The 22,096-nt window shown below is 43.9% G+C and overlaps 1 protein-coding gene across 2 annotated transcripts in view; it reads right to left on the bottom strand.

Moving 5' to 3' along the window:
* Positions 1 to 777: 777 nt before the first annotated feature.
* Positions 778 to 22,096, bottom strand: part of ELK3 (ETS transcription factor ELK3) — a 65,331-nt gene continuing 44,012 nt past the window's right edge. The window contains exons 3-5 of one of the 2 annotated variants that reach the window (XM_039236562.1): positions 16,863 to 17,642; positions 9,025 to 9,147; positions 778 to 3,272 (exon numbers count right to left, since the gene is read on the bottom strand). In XM_039236562.1, the coding sequence (XP_039092493.1) occupies positions 3,174 to 3,272; positions 9,025 to 9,147; positions 16,863 to 17,642 (1,002 nt within the window). In that variant the 3' untranslated portion in view covers positions 778 to 3,173. The remainder of the gene's footprint in view (positions 3,273 to 9,024; positions 9,148 to 16,862; positions 17,643 to 22,096) is intronic. The other variant, XM_039236563.1, reaches the window with a different exon arrangement.

The following is a 22,096-nucleotide window of genomic DNA, read 5'->3' as shown; positions in this document are numbered from 1 at the left end:
TATTAAATCTTCCAGTCCATAAATGCAGGATGTCTTTAATTTCTTTTACAATGTTTTGTAATTTTTTAGTGTATAAGTCTTATGCCTCCTTGATTAATTTTATTGCTAAGTATTCTATTCTTTTTGATGTTATTGTAGACAGAATTATTTTTTTTGAATTTTTCATTTGCTAGTGTGTAGAAATACAAATGATTTTTGTGTCTTATAATTTTGCTGAAGTTTATTTTTTTTGTGGGTTAAGGTTTTCTACATGTAAGATGATGTCTTCCATGAATACTTCCTATATAATTTCTTTTATTTTTCTTTCTTAATTCCTTTGGTTAGACTTTCGGTACTATGTTGAAGTAGAATTGGCAACAGAGAGTATCCTTATCTTGTTCTTTATGGTAGGGAAAACACTTTCAGTCACCATTGAGTATGATATTAGTTGCAGCTAAAAGAAATAAATGATCATTTCTTTTTTCCCTTCCTTACCACCTACCCTATCTTTCAATGTAGAATGATTGGGAGACCTTAAGATTTAAGAGATCAAGGGACCACTTTTCAAACCCATTCTCCTCCCCAACCCTCACAAATGCAACCTTAATAATTGTTTCGTTAATAATTGTTTCATTAAATACCTCTTTAAAGCAAATTATGTATACAATAGCATGTTTTGATGTATCATATTTAAGGCTAGAGGCCAAGACTTATTTTTCAACTTGTACCCATGTGGAAAAGTAAAATTTGGATCATCCCAGGTAAATGGAAGTAAACCAACCCACTTGCCTCCTCACACCTTTTATCACAAAGTATTTATTGAACAAAAATAATAGTAAAATTGATACATATATGAAAGTGAATGAAGATATGCACTCATAGAAAAGGTGTGTACAAAGAGACCAACGTTTAGGTTATAATTCTATAAAACCTTAGCCATAGCAATTTAACACTGATCAAGCAGACAATAAAAAGGAAAAAAAAGTTATTTAATATGTTCTTTTAAATCTATTCTCTAAAATAATTGTTAACACACACACACACACACACACAGAATGAGGCAGAGCTATAAGGGTTACATTTCAATACCTCCAATTCTCTATTTGTGTCATAGTTTTCTGATTCATAAAAATCATTTTTCCATTTCTAATAAACAGAGCTAGAGTTCATGTTAATCATAGTATTTCAAGGAAGGAAATACAGGAATCCAGCTTATAGTCATTTGAGTATTTCCAATCAGCATATACACTTAAAAATATTCTTGAAGTTTTTGTACATTAACTTTCTCTGTTAAGAATCTTAAATTGGGGGTGCGTTCTTCACTTATCTGATTGAATTTTTTTTAATGTTCTATCTTTATCTGCTTTTTTCTACCTCACATACAGCTTGGGGCCAGTAGTTACTTACAGCCAGGCATGGGAAAGCAGAACTGGACTGAGCACCAATCACTGTTCTACCTTTAATGAGCTGTGTGGCCTTAGGCAGCTCCCAGTTGCTTCTGTAATTGCCTTATCTGGAAACAGGGGTGAGAAGCATTCCCAGAGGCCCCCTCTACCTCTGACATTTCATGTTTGGTACATCTCAGTTCCCCGGACCAGCTCTTGTAGTACAGAATTATCCTCAGCACATGAGGGAGTGACAGTAGTATCTGTGGATTTTGGAATTTATGTACAGAGGTGTATATTGGAGATGTACAGAGACGCTTAATTCCAATTGAAAAATCTCAAGATTTTTAGGTTTTTTGAAAAATTCCAGAAATGTTTGTGTTTTTATAAGCCTTATTTTTAGTATGCTTTTTCATAATCCTTGCCATTTAACACCTACTTTGGAGTCCATTATTTAGCCACAGTTCAAATTGGTTACTTCTAGTTCAGGATAATTAATCTGATCTTGAACTGAAAGCACAGAGTACTTTCCAGTTCTCTTCATTGGAAGAATTTAGAATTTTCCTACTTAGTGTATAGAACAGTGCCTTAGAGTGGTGCCTGATGTTTGTGCCATCACTGTTCTGAACTGTGCTGCACAAGAGAGCTTACAGCCAGGTGCTCCAAATTGTTACTAATTCAGTTCCACAATGATGAGTTCCTGAAAAATTTTCTATTTCTTGTATCCAATTTTCTTCATTCTCCCCAGAAACTTACTTATTAATACATAAAGCAATGTATCCTACCTCTCAATTTCCACAAGCAAGGCTATGCCTATATACATGAAGATCCTTGATGTTACAAAATTGTCTGTGAGCCTCTTCCAAAGCATAGGATTTTTAAATGTTAATTGTAGGGCTTCAGAGAAACGCTGTAACTTCATGATGATACAGGAAATGTATCAAGGGTGTGATTCTCTAGGAAAAACTGGGAGAACCACAGCTAATTTTTTGAAATAAGAACATGCTTACATAGGAGATATTACAAGGGCATGGGTAGAATGAACTTGATGTAGATCTCTATCTCAGGTTTTTGCCTGGAGAAGTCTAAAAGATTGTAAACAGCTAGGTGGCTAGCCTTTCAAAGTTCATTTTTTAAAAAATGCACTTTAGAACATTTTATGAGTGTTTTATTTTCTAAATATGGCTTAGTTTCTTTTATAAAAACATTAACTTGGACATTTACTGAATTTCACTTCAAAAGAGGTTCTAAGGCAATTCTTATACAATTGAAAGCAAAAAGGAAAAATATGAATATGCTTTCATGTTGCCTACTTGTGGAAAATAATGAAATTCTACTAGAGAGCGGTTTGATACTAATTTTTGTCTTTCAAACATTTTCTCTTAATACTAAAAAATATATAAATCATTTACATAAAACTAAATGCAAAGGAAGGCACAGCTGGTTATAGTGTCTATAAGCATAGTTCAGCATATGCGGAATTAAAGAGGAAAAAAAAGCTTCACATCCTTATTAGTTATACTGAAAACCATTAAGAAAAGTTCTTCACTGTCAACAGTGTTCAACACTTAAGAACTAAAAGGATATAAAAACAAAAACATTAAAACTCACTTAATGCCAAACAGATCTTCATATATACTTGAATATAAAAAAAAGTTTTAAAAATGCTAACCTAGACCATCCATGTTATGAAAAGTGCAAACCAAATTAACAGGGTTTCACAACGTCCTTCTCATGACACAGGTAAACTAGCCCATGGGGACAAATTTGTCTCATCAGTTAATAGTCTTTAATTGTGGCCAGATGTCATCAGGATTTCTGAGAGTTCGAAGAAAGCAGAACTGGAGAAGTAGCTCTATCCAGACTGGGGATTGGCACTGGCATGTGGCCGTTAAGCAGTGTTGGAAACTGTAGGGAAAAAAAGATTTTCAAAATAATTACTGCAAACCCATTGGATGAACTGGAGTTCTTTACATTCCTACACAGACCATGGTGGATCGCCCCTGGGGCCATTTTACAGAATGAGATCATGGTTACACAGAGCAAACTAAGAATAAGGCCCAGAAAACCTCCCTAATGATTTTATATGCCTAGGCCACTAGAAAAAAATGTATACTTTATATGTTGCTAAAGCATGTTCTAATACTCCTTTTAAGAGGTTGCAAGCTACTCAGAATGCTAATTTGCTTTAAGTCTTGTTTTTGAGAACCAGAGACAACAAACTTAACTGATTCCCATGTAAACTTTCTAATAGTATTTTGAAAATGGCCATGGTTTATCCAGAGTGCTATAAAGATGCTTCTCAGTAACTATTAAAAATGAGTATTTTACCTTAAAAGATTTAGGAAGCAAGAATATATTTTGGGCCTGAGGAAGTATTCTTCTTAATTACGATGACAATATCACACTTCACAGTGAAAAACTTTTTAACTGACAAAAAGTAACATTAATTCTGTATTGTTGGTAACTAAGATGGTAAATGGTATAATGGTATATGGTTTGGTGACAACTTTCAGGTCTGAAAGAAATACCACAACTATACTCCCACGTGAACAGGAATAATTGAAGGCCTCCCTTTAATACATTACGATTGCATGACTAGATTTTCATTGTCCAGAATGAAAGGTGTCAAAATGATCTCCTGGGCCATCTTCTAGTTTAAATTTCTATTTCATCTAGATAAGTTAATATTAAGTTTCAACACTAAATATCAAACTGCAAAACCTAGCACAAGTTAGAAGTACTGTGCAATAAATACTTACAGAATATATTTTTTTCAGTTTTCAAAGTATCTCAATAACTTACATCTAATATTAGCCTTAGAGTTTATCAGTGGCTTTCACTTCAGTTGATACCTAGGAGCCTGTAAAGTAAGTTGGGTTATCCCCACAGAGCATGGGAGGGTGCCCTTTAAATACTATTTCAATTTCCTTAATGGTCATTAACATATTCAAGGTTTTGTTTCTTTTCTGACACTTTGGAACTTTACTTGTTTTTAACATTTTATCCATTTCAACTGGTTATCAAATCTATTAAACCTATAGCTTCTACTCTCCTAACTACTATTTTCATTGACTTAAGAGTGGATCCCAGAAGAGCAGATTTTGAATTTTCATTCTTTTAGCTTATTTGCAATCTTACCTCATTTTGATTTGTGTCCATTTTACTGGTGTTTTCAAAAGAATGAGCTTTTGGTTTTATTAATCTTCCAGTTTAAAATGTATATTATTGATTTCTGCCCTCTGCCCTTTATTTCTGGCTTTCCTGGCGTGCTTCATCTTTATTGACTCCCAACCTCTACTCCCTTTTCCTAAATTGCAACATTCCTCCAAACTTTACTCTCAGCCTGTCTTTCTCCCATACGGGATTCAACAGGCCTTTCCTGCTATCAGTTGGATGTCCCCACCAATGCGTCTTCCCCAAAGCCTGCAGTTCCGTGCTCACTCTTAAGTCATGACCCTAAACTTGAATCCAGGTTTTGCTACTTATTAACTTGTGATCTCAGGTAAACTGAGCAAAATCTCTGGGCCTTAGTTTCCTTAGGTTTTCAAAAAGAACTACTAGGAGTACAGGTGACTCTTGAACAACACAGGTTGCAGATTTTTTCAACAAACAGCATAGTACTATAAAAGTCTTTTCTTTGTGATTTTCTTTTCCCGAGCTTGCTTTTTATAAGAATACATACGGCATATAATACATGGAACATGCAGAGTATGTGTCAACTGTTATCAGAAAGGTTTCTGGTCAACATTAGGCCATTAGTAATTAAGTTTTTGAAGAGTCAGAAGTTATACATGGATTTCCAACTGCAAGGGCAGTGAGCCCCCCCCAACCCCCACATTGTTCAAGGGTCAACTGTATTAAATGAGAAGCCACGAAAAGTGCTTCGAACAATGTCTAGCCTATAGCAGCCCTCAAAAAATGTGAGCTTCTGCACAAAGCATTTCCAGTCTTGTAATCACATAAGTAATCTTTGTCTCTTCCTAATTTTCACACCCTCTTACTCCTCAAACCCAACTAAAAGTCTTCTCTCAGTTTTACCTCTGGAATGCCTTCTAAATATTCCCATTTCTACTACTTTAAAAGATTATTTTTCCCCTCAGTATTTGGAGCAATATAAAATTTTCTCATGCATTCCTGCCCCTTACACTTTCTGCTTTCTCTTCAATTCTTTCTCCACATCTTTCTAAAATCGAGATTATAGGGACGCCTAGGTGGCTCAGTCAGTTAAGTGTCTGACTTCAGCTCAGGTCATGATCTCATGGTTCATGGGTTCGAGCCTCACATCAGGCTCCATGCTGATAAACTTATGAAAAATATTTAAAATAGAGATTTTATTACGCTATCTCCAGCTAAGAAAGCCTCCCATGGTTACTTAGGGGATTATGGTGGAAAATTCTGAGCATAATATTCAAGGCCCACAGCTGCTTTTCCTGTTACCCCGTCGCTGAGCAGACTGTGGACTTGCATAGCCAGATCATTCACATTATTTAGAAGGTGCTTTTCTGTCTGCCAATCCTGTCCTTTCTGTCCAGCACAGGTGCCACTTCTTCCTCAGAGCCTCCATCTGTTCCCCAGCAGAAAACTAGACATTTTGTCTTCTAAATCTATTCCTACAGCATTTTGTTTATAAATCTGTTAATGCCCATATTTTAGATCTTCTACAATCCCTGATAACAGTGCTACAAATCTCTTCTGGGTTAGATATGTTGAATTACAAGTTACAGAAAACCTTCTTAATTGAAAAGCTTAATTAGCCCTGCCTTGTTCTGAGATATTCTCTGTACCTATTCTAAATTTGATCAAAATCTGTTTCAAAAGTGGAACAGACATCCTCTAGGTAAGTTCAAAATGCCAAACTGTTCTGACCAGAATCACTTTATTTTTAAATATACCTCTTTCAGAAGGGCTACTATCTTCCCTTAAATTCCTCAATATATGCTATAAATTACCACAATAATTACATCAGTGGACATTCTGTGCAAAAACTCCTCTACTCGGTCAACAGCTACCCTAAGGATCCCGATCTACGTTTCTAAGCATCACAATAGGAAACTTGCCAGCATCATTTAAAACGTACTGTAGCCCAAGTGTATTTCTTTTATTCCTCCAGTACATTTACAGTATATGTGAAAGGTTTGTTATTTTTAAAGAAAATTATTTCAAAAAAAGCACTATTGATAATCTGAATTTCAAATATTCTTCCCACATTTTATTTCGTGTTTTAAAAACTGCTATTTCTAATTTCTGTCACAACTGGTCTCACCCTAGGAAGAGTGCTAATATTTTAAAAGGTACAAAGTTGCTTTTCCTTAGTTTTTTGCACCCCAAAGACAGGGCACAAGGAAGGCCCTGCCAGCCATCTAAAAAAGACTGTATTCCCCGTCCCAACCTCCTGTTTGTAGTTTTTGCTGTGGCTTTGTTTTGAAAGGCTCTGGTAGAGAGGACAGGTACGTTTTGTGAAAGGAAAATTTTGAACAGGTGGTCTTTAAATGCAGCAGTTTCTTCTGCCGAATTCTAATCGTAACTTAGGAACCACTGGCCTGCAGTGGTTCTCAAAGTGGATTCCTGGGGCAGCAGCATTGCTAGGATCTCAAAAAGATGGTATTTTCAGCCCAATCCCAGATCTTCTGAATCAGAAACTCTGGGGTTGGGGCCCAACAAGCTTTTATCCCACCACTTAAGCACACTAACTTTGAGAACCACTGGTTTACATTCATGACCGAAGAGAAAAGGGGATGTATACCCAACACCCAGAGCTCCTACTATCCTGATAATGTGTAGAAACACTATAGACATGGGCAACTGTCACTGTTAGGAGTGATGGACTGGAGAAGGTGTAGATTCTAAGGCAAGGGATCCCAAAGAAATCCCAACCAACAGTTCTCCATGGAGTCCTTAGATCACGAAGTCCTGTGCCAATCACGTGGCAGAATTCCCAGTAAGAAAGGAAGAGAGATTCCATTCGTTATTCACAATCATCTAGTGAACCCTACGGAGGCCTTGTAGATGCTAGGACTGGAGTAGTACCGCAGCCCCTCGGCCCATGGAGCTTACCATACACATGCCCCAAACAACTTGTGCTCTAATCAGGAGCTCCAATACTAGAAGAGTGCCACTCCAGCCTGAATACCAGGAAATAAGGTCTTTTAACTTTACACCAAACGATTACTAATCTGAAACTTTGCTAGTACTTCACTTGCTCACTGCTTCTAGTTTTTATTTCTCTGCCTGAGTCCAGATGGATAAGTATCACCATGTTGGCCGTGTATGACCATAGCTCAAGTTCTTGTGATGAGAAGAGGGCCCGAAGAGAAACCTGATTACTCTAGGGATATACAGTCACATCATAACAACCCTACCTCAACCTTCCTAGGAAACCAGAGAAGCAAGTTAGCAATCAAAACCTCTTTAGCTCCACCCTTCTTCCGAGACCCTAAATCCCAGCACGTACAGCTCCTGACACAGAGAAGGTAAATATTAACTCTGACAAGTAAAATGACCAACTCAGAAAAGCATGGAGACCTCATCTTTTTAACACTTAACATTCCTAGACAATTCTTATTCTTTTCTTTTGAAAGTAATCTCTACATTGAACATGGGGCTCAAACTCAACGACTATGAGATCAACAGCCACATGCTCTACAGACTGAGCCAGCAAGGTGGCACCCAGTTTCTTGGTGAATTCTTAGTCAGCGATAATTACTAAGTATTTGTGTGCCCAGCAATGTGCCCGACCCTGAGGGCACACCACAGTAAACAAGAAACACAATGTGGTTCCAGCCTCCTGAGGACCCACAGTCTAGTGGAGGTTGCCAGGCGAATGAGCAATCATAAATACAGAGTGGCCAGTGCTAGGTACAAGGGGGAGAAAAGAACTACATTTACCTTGGGTAAGCCACACTGGGGGGACAGGCATGGGATTCAGGGTGGGTGAGCTCAACAGGCTGGAGAGGGGGTTTTCACTGCCCCCTGCTCTGATTCACTCCTGTCACTAGGACTCTTTCTATTCTCTTGGTAATAACATCTTGGTCTGGGAGACACAGTCTTTGGAGTCTCTCGAAGAGGAAATACTGATTACCACCACATGATAGCAGGCATGCTACTGCATAATTCTAGTGTGTGAATGAATAATAAATGTGCCCACCCAATAACAGGAGCTGTGCAAGAAAAAGCAGCTAAGACTTCGTTTTTAACCAAATGCCCTGGATGTCATGGAACAGGGAGAATTTAATGATGATTCACAGAATTCTACAGATAACTTTTCTATTACAGTATGGAGACCTTCACTATCTTTGTTCTTCAGTGTATTTCAAGTAATGTCAATATGTTGATTTTGTTAAAGTGTGAGATTCTATAAAAATAGTTTTAAATGTGTCCCCTTTCCTTAATAGATTTCCAGTGTTCACAGTCAGTGAAGATATCCAAACACTTCAAGAATTAATTGTTCCATTTGTGGATATCTGACCTAAATACGCTATGTCTGCCTTAATGAAAATGTCTGCCTTTGAAGGCTGGCTTTTACAGCCCCGTCAACTCCCTCTGGAAACTTAACATTTTAACCAAATGGAGGGCAGAATTCTGTAACCTCTGCAGGATTTACTAGGGAAACACATCCCTTAGAAGTTCAACGTGTAAAAGTTCATTTCTAAATGCTCACCTGGAACAGCGTGTTTGGCCCTTGCAACCGGGCAGGACTCAGAGGAGCAACTGGACTAAGGCTGCTCCAGAAATGTATGCTGGATAGCAGTGGACTCGGGGTCAGAAGCAATCCATTTGGTGTCTGGGGAAAAAGCACACAGATTTTGATGAAGGTATCACCTGACTCTGGCCGTGATCAGCACTGAGGTACACTAGCCCGGAACCAAGAAACAAGCCTCGCCGTGTTAGGAAAACCTGAAAACCATGTTATTTCTGCAAGGCTGTGCACAGGTTAATTTTCTTCAATGCTAACTGTATTAGCAATTTTATAAAGGAGAAAAGTATGGACAAGTTACCTTCCCTAAACCATTCTAGTTGTAAAGCTCAAGTTTATAGCAACTCTTGTCCAGGTGGTTTCTGTAATTGGCCTCCCTTCCCACAGTAAACAAGATCTAGTGTACAATATGGGATTCCATGAAGGCACTATATTTTTATCTCTCTTTTCTTACAGTGGGCATCCATTACTTGGGTTACACACACACACACACACACACACACACACACACACACTTTTTAAAGGGCCTCTCAAGACTCACTTTTCCCAGACATCAGCAGCCCTTTAAGATTTTAGGACCTGCTGTTAAAATACCCTGTAGCAGCTTCTTCAAAAGTTCTGAACTAGCTTTTCCAGATTCCACTCCGGATGTGGGGCTGATGGGAATTCATCACCCTGGCAATGGTTTGGACGGGGGGAAAAATTCTCTCTTGTTGGACTGGGGGTAAAGCCAAAGCTCTGGGTTTCCTGGGAGAGTGCGGAGGCCTGCATCTGCACGCATGCCGCAGGCAGTCAGCGGCAGGGGGGACAACTCGCCGGGCTGCTAAGTCTGCAGGGTTTTTCTCCTCATCTGAGGCCAACTCCAGGCCCAGGGTGGTTTTGCAACTTTGGGGACTAGAAGCAGCCCCTCAGCGGTTTTGTGATGTCAATAAGGTGCTTTGTGTACTGAGAGCTGCGGCAAGGGCTCCGGTGTTGCAGATTGCATCATGTTGGATGCTAAAGTGTTATTTTTTCCTAGAATTGGCTTCAGCGGCTTCGTTAATTATCGGGAACATTTGGCATAAACCTAAGTTGAAAGGTCTGCTGTGTTCAGCAGAAAGGAGACAAGCCTCCAAAGGTTCTCAAACTGTGAAGCTACTGAAAGGTGAACTAATTTCTACCAAGTCATTTGAATCTTTGATTCCACAGCATTGCCTACATGTGGAATGACCAGTGAGGTCCCCGGGATAAATACACGTTCCCGAGCGGCTTCCGCTTCCCGGTTCTAATGCGAGGCAGCTTCACAAATACACCGGGCCATCTGGTCTGACGATTAAGACTTGAGTACGGGCTCTGTCAGGGTTCCAACCTCACAACCACTACTTACTACCCTAGGTCACCTCTCTATGCCTTGGTTTCCTCATCTGTAAAATGAGGAGGAAAAAAATGCCTGTGTTACAGGATTGGTAGGAAGAGGAAATAAGATGATCTCTGTAAAGCTCTTAATGTGTGCCGGGCACACAGCAAACGCTCAAGAAGTCATAGTGAAAAGTGAACCTGATGGATTCTGTGAACTTCATCTGTTCATGGCAGAAATTCTCAACGTATATGTAAACGTCCCCAATGTCCTGAAACTCGTACCTGCCGGTACCTTCAAGGCTCCTCTCAGTCATATTAGGCTCAAGTGCACAAGCTCAAGTGATCAGAGGCTAATTTGCACGTTACTCTGGAACGGAATTCCAACCACAATACGCCACACTAACAGTATGTTCAGGGCCTCCTAGCTTGCTTATCAGTGGAGCTCCCCAAGCTCACAAGAGAGAACAAGCCTTCTGGACTACAAAACCTAGCTAGCTAGCCTTCTCTACTTCGTGGCCGTAAAGTATACACCCATTCCTTTGAGCAATATGTAAAGTGTAGAAGTTTTATTTTAGTCTAAGATGTGTACCCATGTCTGGATGTGTGTGCACACCTGTTTCCTAGGGATACGGGATGTGCTCAGAATACACTAGCTATTTTGCAAGTCTGACATATCTTCTATAATATATGCAAATACTTTGAATGGGCTTCACTCACTCTTCTCTCCCATCTCCTTTCTCCCTAAAGATCCTGAGGCTATAAACAAAAAAACTATTTGGTTGCTCTTTTAAGGGAAGTTCCTCTTAACACTCACCCTGGCTAGTCTCCAAGACAGTGAGTTTTCAGAGCCTCTTTCCACAAGCTCCTGGAAGGCAGGCAAGGTGGTGTGGGCTCAGCCTGAGGGCTCGAGGCTACAGAAAGAAGCCACAAGCAAAATGCATGCTTCCTCTTCCTTCACCAAAGAAAATTTTAGCAAATGGGCTCTTCTGAATGGCAGACAGGGAGTTCTTGATCCCCTCAGCTGTAGGGAAGCAGAGGCCCTAGGACCCAAGGCAAACGGCAGTGATGTTCAAGGGGAAAGACCTTCCTATTGGGATCTCGTTTTCATCTCCCCCACCCCAACTCAGGTCTTCCACATTAAACAGGGACTCCTAAAAAGCCTGCACATTTGAGCTGAACCTGGTGAGCTGGCAATGCCCAGACATAACCTCATTTGAGGGCCCTAGTTCAAGGCCCTCTGGACCATGCCATCAGACCTCCTCTACCCTACCCTTGCATCCCTCTGCCCATCAAACCACCACCCCCTCAGAGGAGACTTTTCTGCTTCTCCCTCAGTCGGGTGACCTTTTTCTTCTTCCTGAATCTGTACAACACTTTATAACCACTTTTTTCCTTAACATTTTCTGCCTCCTTAACAATTTGCATATTATTATTATACCTCTTTTCTGTTGCTCTTAAGTCATCTTACTCATCCTTATTCCTCCTGTAGTACCCAGTTTCCAAATACTTGATGAGCTGAAGTGATCTGTAACTCCAGGTGCATCCCCTCACTTATCTGTCACCTGCTGGACGTGTCCATTTGGAATATCCCACATGTTCAAACTGGAATCCCTCACCTTCTTTCCAAATCTAGTGTTCCTTATGACTTCCCATTTCTCTCAACAATACCACCATTAATCTATCCACCCAAGAAATACTGAGCACCTGGTACGTATCAGGTGCCGAAGATACAATGATGGGAGGAGACATGATCCGTGGACGTACAGCCCTGTCTACAGCCCAGCATCCCAGTCACTGAGATGCAAAATGCCTTCCCACTGGCTACAGCCTCTGGGCACGGCCAGTGGACTTTGAGGTGACTCTCTTCTTTATCCTACCCCCCATTTCCATTCCTGCTGCATTCAAGGACCTATCACCTTACCAATGGCATTCAACAAATGCCACCTAAACCAGTCCACCTCTGGTCTCTCTCCCAATCTAGTCTTCGTTTTATTTTATTTTATTTTATTTTATTTTCTTAAGTTTATTTAGAGAGAACAGGGGAGGGGCAGAGAGAGAATCCCAAGCAGGCTCCAACTCCCAAACCGTGAGATCATGACCTGAGCTGAAACCAAGAGTCGGACACTTAACCAACTTAGCCACCCGGGTGTCCCTCTTCCAGTCTATTTTGAGCACCACTACCAAATCAGTCACCCTAACATAACATTTCCCTTGAAATTCTTTGTTTCAGGGGGAAACATCCCTTAGCCACAATTCTAGGTTGCCCCATAACTCCAGAGCTGGGACACAACGCAATACATCCTCAGTGCTCCGCCTCAGACACATCTGATACTTTACTCCAAATTCCCACCTTATGATTCTGGCCCATCGCTGTTACCCCCGCCAGCGCATGAAGAAAGGAGGTTTTGGCCCTGCGGTCCTTGGCAGGCTCTCTCCACTCAGTTAGTGCCAGTCAAGGCCGCCGCTAAGAAAACCGCCTGGGGCGCGCATGCTCAGACTCTGACGGGGAGTTCATGCCCGGCCGCCCGCACGTCTCTGAGGTCAGCATCTTAAACGTCACACGGGAGATCAACAGAGGCCTTGGCATATATGAAGGGAAAAGCAACGTGGCGGCCTCCAGTTCTGAACCAACTGCACGTTGCAAAGAGGTGAGGAGGGAGACCCTGAACAGAAGAGACACAGAAGGAAGAGGGACAGAGATAAGCACGGTGCTGAGGGCACACGGAGTCAGCACTTCCAGCCGGCACTATCCAGGCCTCTATGGCGCCTGGCTGGGCACCAGCAGGGTTTCACATCCCGGCTCCTCCCTCGTCTCAATTTCTGTAGCTCCTGCCATGAGAGAGAACATCCTTGCTCTTCTACCAACAGTCCAATATGACCTCGGTGGCTGAGCTCCAACCACCTCACTTCTTGGGACACGGCCGACTTTAGCATGTGCTGCCCTCAGCTCCTCACAGTGCACGCGTGAGGGGTGTCTGGGTGACCATCACGTCCGTCTATAGTCCTGACCTTGGTTCCCAAGAGTAATCTCAACAGCACCAGCAGACGCACTGCACCGAGCCTAGAGGCGTGGAGGTTATGGTTTGGGGCGTAACGAACATTTTTTCATGCACGTCATACCATAGGTAACATTTCGGATCTGAATTTGGGCCTACCCAAGGGAGGTGGTTTAACAGAATCCCCAGAGGAACTGTAACCACAGGACCCTGCTCATGTCACGACTCTCCCGATCCTATCCTTCCTCCTGCCATGGTTCTGGCTGAAAGTAACTGGGAATTATTCTTGGGATAAGTAAGTAAAAACTAAATACATAAGCGGTGCTTGGGATAAATAAAGGAAATTCTTGGGAATTTCATTTTCAGGCTATCAAGTTGTTATATAGCACACCTTTCGTTTCTCCTAAAGCCAAGAAGGGTTGATAGGAGGTTCCCACTGGTAACATAATGTTTGCATGCAAACGTGTCCCTCTACCCACAGCACAGCCCATGGAGGGAAGTAATTTCTGTGACAGAAAGAGCTAAGGTAGAAGGAAAACCAATGAGCTGCAGGAATGAGGCATCACTGCTGCCTGTGGGAGAAAAGGCCCAAGTCCCCTTCGGGAGAGGAAACCCCCGGAGCTGACCTGGAAGCCAAGGGAGAGTTTTCACTCCTACCCCCTGGGAAGGTTTCAGGGACATGGGCTCACCCCTCAGGATGAGGCCGGCTGCTGAGAGCGCTGACCTTGCCTCGGACTGTCCACTGAGAAGAGAACCGTGGCTCCAGGGTTAGTTTCTGAGGCACCCAAAGCAGTTCCTGGGGGAGGGAATCTGAGAATCCAGATCCTACACTGACTCCAGGCCTGCCCTGCACATCTGGAGAACTGTCAAGCCGAGACAGGTGTGGCCATCCTGTCTGATCTCAGAGAAACCACTTGGATGAACACCTGACCTGGGCCCTGTCCTTGCTCTGCCCTCTCCGGTGTCTTCCTCCCTGTGGGCCACTGCTGGGCACAGCGCTGACGCTGCTGGAAGATGAGGGAATTCAAGTCCTGAGACTCCACCGTCCCCCAAAGGCAGCCCTTAACTCCTCGGAATCCATCCGGAGCACTTCCCAGTGGCCACCCCCTGCCCCCTTGGCTCGGTCCAAAGGCACTCTCTGCCCTTGGCCTCTCTCCCCTTCGGAAGCCCTGATCCCATTTCTTGGACTTCCTGACACCAACTCACAATCAAGATCCTACCCTCGCAGCGTAGCTGAGGACCACTCACTCTCATCTGCCCAAGGCACAAGTCCTCTATTAGAGTATCTGGCTTTCCTGTGCTGTCCCCTCCCTGGTTTTAGGCTGTTCTCGTAGGTCCTGCCTCCCAGCCCTGAGGTTAGCATCCACGTGTTCACACCCACGCTCTACCCCTGTCTCATGTCAAGGTTCCTCCTCGCCTCGGCGCAGCCATACCAGCCTCAGTCCCACTGGGCAGGGCCCCCCTAAACTCGCTGTGTCTGGTCCGAAACCCCAGGGAGGCTGAGCTGCGTCCCTGAGACAGCCACAGGACGGGTATCTGGTCAGAGGCGGTGATACGGGCTCACAGAGAACGCAGATCCAGAAATCAGAGCTGCCCCTGGCCTCGCTCGGGACCTCCCTAACCCTTACAGTTGTCCACACAACGGAGGCCAGGGGAGATCATCCTCGGACTGTGCGTGCCCGCCCACTCCTGCGCGTACGTCTCCGAGCTACTCCAGCAGCCACTGTTTCTGAGCCGTTTCCCTCAGCAGTCCTTGCTCACTGGACAGATGTGTTTGACTAGAAGCTGCATGACTGAAAGCACACATGCTCGTTCTGCCCAGTAGCTGAGCCCTCAGCCCTCCCTCAGGCCGACCAGCTCACCAGGCTTGAGCTGACACAAAACCCTGGTGACACCACAGATTTGGGAGAAGCCACGGAGAGGAAAATGGCCAAGAGCGCCTTTCAGTTGCCTTGGCAGACGCAGCAGACTGTTACGATCAGGGACAACTGGGTGCTTTCCCAACAGGCATGCCAAGAACATTTTACTCAAGAGGATGGATTCTGGAGCAGACGGACAGGGTTCAGTTTGCTTCTACCACCTGTTAGCCGTGACCGTGGATGAGTTACTTTACTTCAAGTGCCTCATTTACCTCAGCTGGAAAAATGGGACGTGGCATCTACTTCACGGGTCTGCCACGAAGAAGAACCGGAGTGGCGTGTGGCAAGTGTTTAGAACAGCAGCTGGCAAACACAGAAATCCGTGCTGCCGCCGCCCCTCACGAGGGCTACGTCAAGGACATCTACGGCAGTGAGTGCGGAGGCCGGTGATGAGTGTCCGCCTGCCTCAAAGCCCCAGGAGCCGGCCCGCCAGTGGTAGCGAGTGCTCTCAGCGTGCCCCTTCTCCCGCTCGGTCCTCACAACAGTCCACTTCATAGGCAGGCTCAGGGGTCAGGTGTCCGCAGTCACACTGCCACCAAGCAGTGTAGCCAGGAACTGACTCCAAAGCCAGTGTGTCTAACCTCTGCCACCAAAGTGTGTCCAAGTTTCCAGAGGAAGCAGAAATAGGGTTTAGCAGCACCTGCTCCGCTTTGCCTACAGCTGCCAGCTGGACAAGAGCGAGCATCTGCGTATCGTGTTTAAAGGAAAAGGCTGGGGGCGCCTGGCTCGCTCAGCTGGTGGAGCGTGTCACTCTTGATCTCAGGGTCCTGAGTTCGAGCTCTTTGTTGGGTGTAGAGATTACTTAAAAAAACACTACCAGAAAACAAAAACAAAAAAACCCCAAACCCAAAAAACAAAACCAACAATAAAACTTTTCCTTTAGTGCTTAAAGGAAAAGGCTGCCTTCTCATGGGAGTTCGTAACACTGATGACTTTCTCATGCCACAAGTTTGCTTCCCTCCCCCTCGTGATGTGGACCCGGGTTTTCTCAAAGCACTGCTTTTATTGAAGAATCTCTTTCTCACCACTTGGTGTGGCCGTTACGTTTCTTGGTGGAGAATACGGGACAGCGCACGTCCACCCCGGCGACTGCAAAGGCAGGATCAGCTAACATCTATCTTCTCATTAACAGAAAACACATGGCTACTTTGTCAAGTGCCCCAAGAGAAGACTCTGCCATAAAAATGTCATGAAGCCCAAATGCCTTCCGAAACGTCACGCGGCCTGCCTAGCTTTCCCTAGGAAATTATTGTTCGGATCTCCTTTGATGGTCAGGGCGTGTGCTCTATATCATGACCACTTTCAGCCACTAAACGCGAGAAACCAATCAAGCATCGCACTGTAGTCAACATCCCAAACCTCTTCTCTTGTGGACGGCTTGGTCTGGGGAGGGAAAAGGAATTCCCCTCCACATTCACACAGTGCCTTTGGATTACGGGCCCTAAGATGACCTTTCGAAGGGCAGGAGGAAGTTGCTCTGGTTGCTCTTTCTTCCTTCCTGCTCTGCCACTGAGTCTGCGTGCAGCCCGGGCGACAGGGGCGCTCTTACCTGTGCGGTGAAGAAGGCTGGGGTGAGGGATCCCGAGGGGAGAGCTGGGCTGTTGAGGGCGATGGAGCCGATGTCGGTGCCAGAGAGCACCAGCGGGGGCGCAGAGATTTCCAAGCCTTTGGGTTTTTTGGCCTTTGGGGGAAGAGATGGAGACCTGGTCTTGGAGCCCGATGACAGGTTCAAGGGCTCTAGGGAATCGGAGTCATGGCAGGCGGCCTCCAGGAAGAGGCTTCTGTGTTCAGAAGGGAGGGGCGAGCTGGGGGACAGGGACGGGGACCGAGACGAGGAGGGTGAAGCGGACGAAATGCTGGCGGCATTTGGCAGCATTAGAGAGGAGACCTTGGCCGAGGCGGACGAGGCCAGGAAGGCCTCGGATGTGCAGGGCAGGGGCGCCACGGGCCTGCTGGCGTGCTTGTCGGTTTTATTGGTCACAAACCTGATGACAGTCCTGACTTCTTCCACCGGAGGGCTGTCTTCCGGCTGCTCCTCCAGCTTCTCCGTCTTGATGGCCTTGAAGGATTCTGGCGGGTTCTGCAGGGAATTAATGGTGAAGGACGAGTACAGGCCTGAGTGGATGTATTCGTTGCGGCTTGCGCTTTTGAGGGCTGACAAGCCGTGTCTGTGCGCCTCGCGGCCCTCGGGAGGCGCCTTGCAGTCGCTGTCCTGCAGCAAAAGGCTCTCCCGGCTGATCTCCACTGCGTGAGGGTCCATTTTCAGTATCTCCGGGAAAGAGACAAACTTGTACACAAACTTCTGCCCAATCACCTTTTTGATGATGTTCTGTGAATACAAAAGGAGACATTGAGAAGATAAGTGCACCAGAGATACGGAGTAAGGCGTTTGTTGTCATGGGGAATTTAGCCGGCAGAAGCACTAGAACGTTCCTCCTGATTCGCGCCTCCTGGCTAAGGTGTAGGGGAAAGAGAACTCAAGTTGGAGGCAGCAGAACTGGATTTGCGATTTGCTTCTTGTTCTGATTACTAATGGTGTGACCTTTAGCAAACTGGCTGTCATTTTTAGTCTCCTCACCTGTGAAGTAAGGATTATTTACACCTAATGTCATAAGTCGCCATTTATTAAGCACTTACTGTGTGGCTGGCAGTGTCCATGCATCGTCTCATATAATCTGTACAGTAATCCTAAAAGGAAGATATGATTAACTAAAAACTAAATTATTAAACTCTCATTTTAAAACTTCAGGAAATAAGCTTGCAGTGCTTCAATAACCCACATAAGCCACATGGTAGGTAAGCGGTAGAAGCAGCATTTCCTCAACCATGATGCAGTATTGTCTTACCCACCTCTGAGCAGTAATTCACTTGCGAGAATTTGATGAAATAATAATGGGAACGTGTTCTGTAAGCTGGAAAGCATTACAGGGATGTAAGTCATTATCACCAAACACCACAGTGTTTTCTTAAATCATGTAGCCATTTTTTCCTTTTTAATTTTCTGCCAAGAAAGCCACTGGAGGAAAAACAAATTGTCTACTTTGATATTTACATCACTCCCACAGTATTTTCAGTTGCTAGTATCGACTGCTGGTTTTTCAGTTTATGGCTTCAGCCCTCACACATTAGGATGTAAATGAAAACCAATAATCACTGCAAAGGTTTTCACATCCCTTTGGAGGAAGGGACCTCATAAGAAAGGCTTTATGATGTCCTTGAGGTTTATTAAATTGGAACATGAGCAAATATCTATCAAACGTTTGTGGGGTACAAAGTGCTCCAAGGAGACAAAGCTGGTCTTCCCTCAAGCACAAAGAGATAGCAGCACCATCCTGTGGGAAAAAGATTCAGAATGGTTCCTTACAAACTTTTCCTCCTAAAACTTAGGTATGGGTCACGGTAAAAAAAAAAAAAATCATTTTGGGGAGGAGTACTTTAGAAGTAGTAGCTCCTAGTAACACCCACTGTGTACCGGGTGTTGCACACAAGCTCTTATCTGCTCTCACACTCGCCCTCCTGGAGGGAGAAGGTGTCATCTTATGACACAAGCTCAGACATAGGGACTAGTCTGCCCAAGAACCACCTAGATCTACTCATTTTGAAGCCTAAGCTTTTTCACATTTCCATAAAAGTTTGGGTGGAATCAAAGGACCCCTTATAAAGGTGAAGTTTTCTTTTTTTTTTTTAAGTTTAAATTTATTCATTTCGAGAGAGATATAGCATGAGCAGGAAAGGGGCAGAGAGGAGAGGGAGAGGGAGGGGGGGAGGGGGGGGAGAGAGAGAGAGAGAGAGAGAGAGAGAGAGAGACCCCCCCAAGCAGGCTCCATGCTCAGCGTGATGACGCAGGGCTCTATCTCGTGAACCCATGAGATCATGACCTGAGCCAAAATCAAGAGGTGGACACTTAACTGACTGAGCCATCTAGGTGTTCTAGAGGTGAAATTTTCAAAATGGAGATGTAACTGACATGTAATATATTAGTTTCAGATGTACTATGTACTGACTTGATATTTGCATATATTGTTAAAGGACCACTACCAAAAGTCTAGTTAACATCACCACAAGAGTTAATTTTTTTTTTTCTGGGGCACTTGGGTGGCTCAGTCAATTAAGTGTCTGACTTCAGCTCAGATCATGATCTCATGGTTCATGGGTTCGAGCCCCACGTTGGGCTCTGTGCTGACAGCTTGAAGCCTGGACCCTGCTTCAGATTCTACATCTACCTCTCTCTTTCTCTATGCCCCTCCCCCACTCATGCTCTCTTTGTCTCAAAAATAAACATTAAGAAAAATTAAAAATTTTTTCCTTGTGATGAGGACTTTTAGGACCTACTCTCTTAAAAACTTCCAAATATACCATAGGGATGAAATTTAGTTAAATGCTGATGTTCCTTTTGTGATGGTAGTTGAGTTCGTAAATGTATTATGTTCTTGCCTTCCCTCTTGTTACGTCACAGCATGCTGATTTGCAGTTTTCCTCCTTAAGCAAATTGTCAAATCCCAGAAGTGAATTTATCTAGCAGTCAGGAGGAGAGGCTGCATTTACTATGCCACTGAGATTTTTGAGCAGGAATCCCTCAAGGCAGGTATCTAAGGGCGGGACACACAACGTCCCCATTCAGCACCGGAAATCCCAGTAACGCAAATCCTGGCGAACCTTTGCTCAGCACCAACACACAGGAGGCTCCCACCCCTGGGCACGTTAGATTCAAAGCTGAACAATTCTAGTGCCTGGCACCCTGGCCCAAGGGACCGCAATTTAACTAAATGAATGCCATTTATACCCCCATCTGATCTCATTTGCACACTCAACACTAGGAAAGCTGAAAACCACTTATAAACCTTCAGAGAAATTTGAAAAACTGAAAAGTCCCGCCGGCGCCTGTGTGGTGGCATCTCAGCGGGTGCTCCAGCAGGCGCGGGGGGGCGGTGGGGGGACAACGCCCCTCGGAGAAACCCGCTCCCGTAGGACAGGGTTCAGTAAGGGTGTCACTGGTGCCAGGGACTCAGAGTGGGTTCTCAGCAGAAAGGGAGCATGCTTGCCCGGTGTGTGCTGCTGCTACAGTATTTTTGGTTTTCACTAATATTTTTCTCCCTAGGGGAACACTTTACTCTGTCCTCAGCCAATTGGACATCCCTCTGAACTGACTGAATTATTAGAGCCTAAATAGTTACACCACAGAAAAAGAAACTGTACAGTGTGAATCATTTCTTCAGGCACATCTTGTAAGCCTTTTCTTTAAAACCTTTAATTTTATCATGGGTATTCAAAACATAATGTCTGAGCAGGGATTATATTTATAAGCAAACCAAGGAGTAATTTGGGGCTGTGATAAAAATAATAGAAAGGTCTCGCCTCCTGTAAAATGGTTGGGAACCGAAGGGCAGTCTCAAAGAGTGGGGCTTTGATGTGTCGAAAGAATGTAAGGAACAACTCACGTGACCATCAACAGACAAATGGAGAACCAAACGTGGTATATTCCTACAAAAGATTATCCAGCCATAATCGGGAATGAAGTATGGGCATCACTGTGGGTGCACCTTGAATGCATTATGCTAAGTGAAAGAAGCTGGTCCCAAAGGCCACGTTTGTGAGAGACTCTATTTCTATTAAATGTCCAAAAAAGACAAACCTATAGAGACAAAAAGCAGATTCGTCATTTCCTAAGTTTTGGGGTGGGATGTGGAGGAATTGCAGGGTGACACCAAAAAGTAAGGGTTTGGGAGGGGTAATGAAAATGTCCTAAAATGTACTGTGCTTTTGGATATGCAACTCTACAGATACACTCAAAACCACTGAACTGTATACCTTCGATTGGTCAATTTGATGATATGTGAAATTATGCTTCAGTGGAGCTGTTTCTTTAAAAAAGAAAATGAGGAATCTTTTCTGTCCAGCTTTACTGAGATATAATTGACATAGAACATTGGAAGTTTAAGATGTACAATATGAAGATTTGATGCACGTACACATTCCAAAATGTTTACCACAATAAGGTGAGTTGACACATCCCTCACCACACATCATTACCATTTTGTGGTGATGGTGGTGGTAACATTAAAGATCTACTCTCTTAGCAACTCACAAGTATATAATGCAGTATTGTTAACTACAGCCACCATCTGTACCTTAGATCTCCAGAACTTATTCATTTATGGCTAGAAGTTCGTGCCCTTTGACCAACATTTCCCAATTTCCACTCCCCTCAGCACCTGGTACCCACTACTCTATTCTCTGTTTCTAAGTTTCACTTTTTTAGATTCCACATATAAGTGAAATCATACAGTATTCGTCTTTCTCTTATTTCATTCAAACCACTTAAATGTTTAAATGGCAGATGGTGGGAGCCTCCTATGGCTGGATGGTGACTGCCATGACCCTAGTCTGAATGTAAAAAAGGAGCTTCTGCAAAGGTTACTAAACTCAACCATAGAAAAAAGGCCCTTCAATAGCTGCTGCCTCTGTGGGGAGAGCTGTGAGGATACCACCAGAGCTCTTTAGGAAAAAGTTATAGTGACAGGGATAGAGATGATTTAAGGAGCTGACCAAAAGGAGGAAGAACCATTGGAAAGAACCAGGGAGGGGCTTGTTGATCTATTTTATCAGAAAAGATGGATGGGGCGCCTGGGTGACTTGGTTGGTTAAGCATCTGACTCTCGATTTTACTTCAGGTCATGATCTCATGGTTCATGAGTTTGAGCCCCACAACCGGTTCTGTGCTGACAGTGTGGAACTTGCTTGGGATTCTCTCTCTCCCTCTCTCTCTGCCCCTCATCCACTCGC

This window comes from Hyaena hyaena, unplaced genomic scaffold (genome assembly GCF_003009895.1).
Source record: "Hyaena hyaena isolate Hyena2069 unplaced genomic scaffold, ASM300989v1 scaffold_113, whole genome shotgun sequence".
In the NCBI taxonomy this organism is placed as follows: domain Eukaryota; kingdom Metazoa; phylum Chordata; class Mammalia; order Carnivora; family Hyaenidae; genus Hyaena; species Hyaena hyaena.
This window is presented reverse-complemented; position numbering and strand designations above follow the sequence as displayed.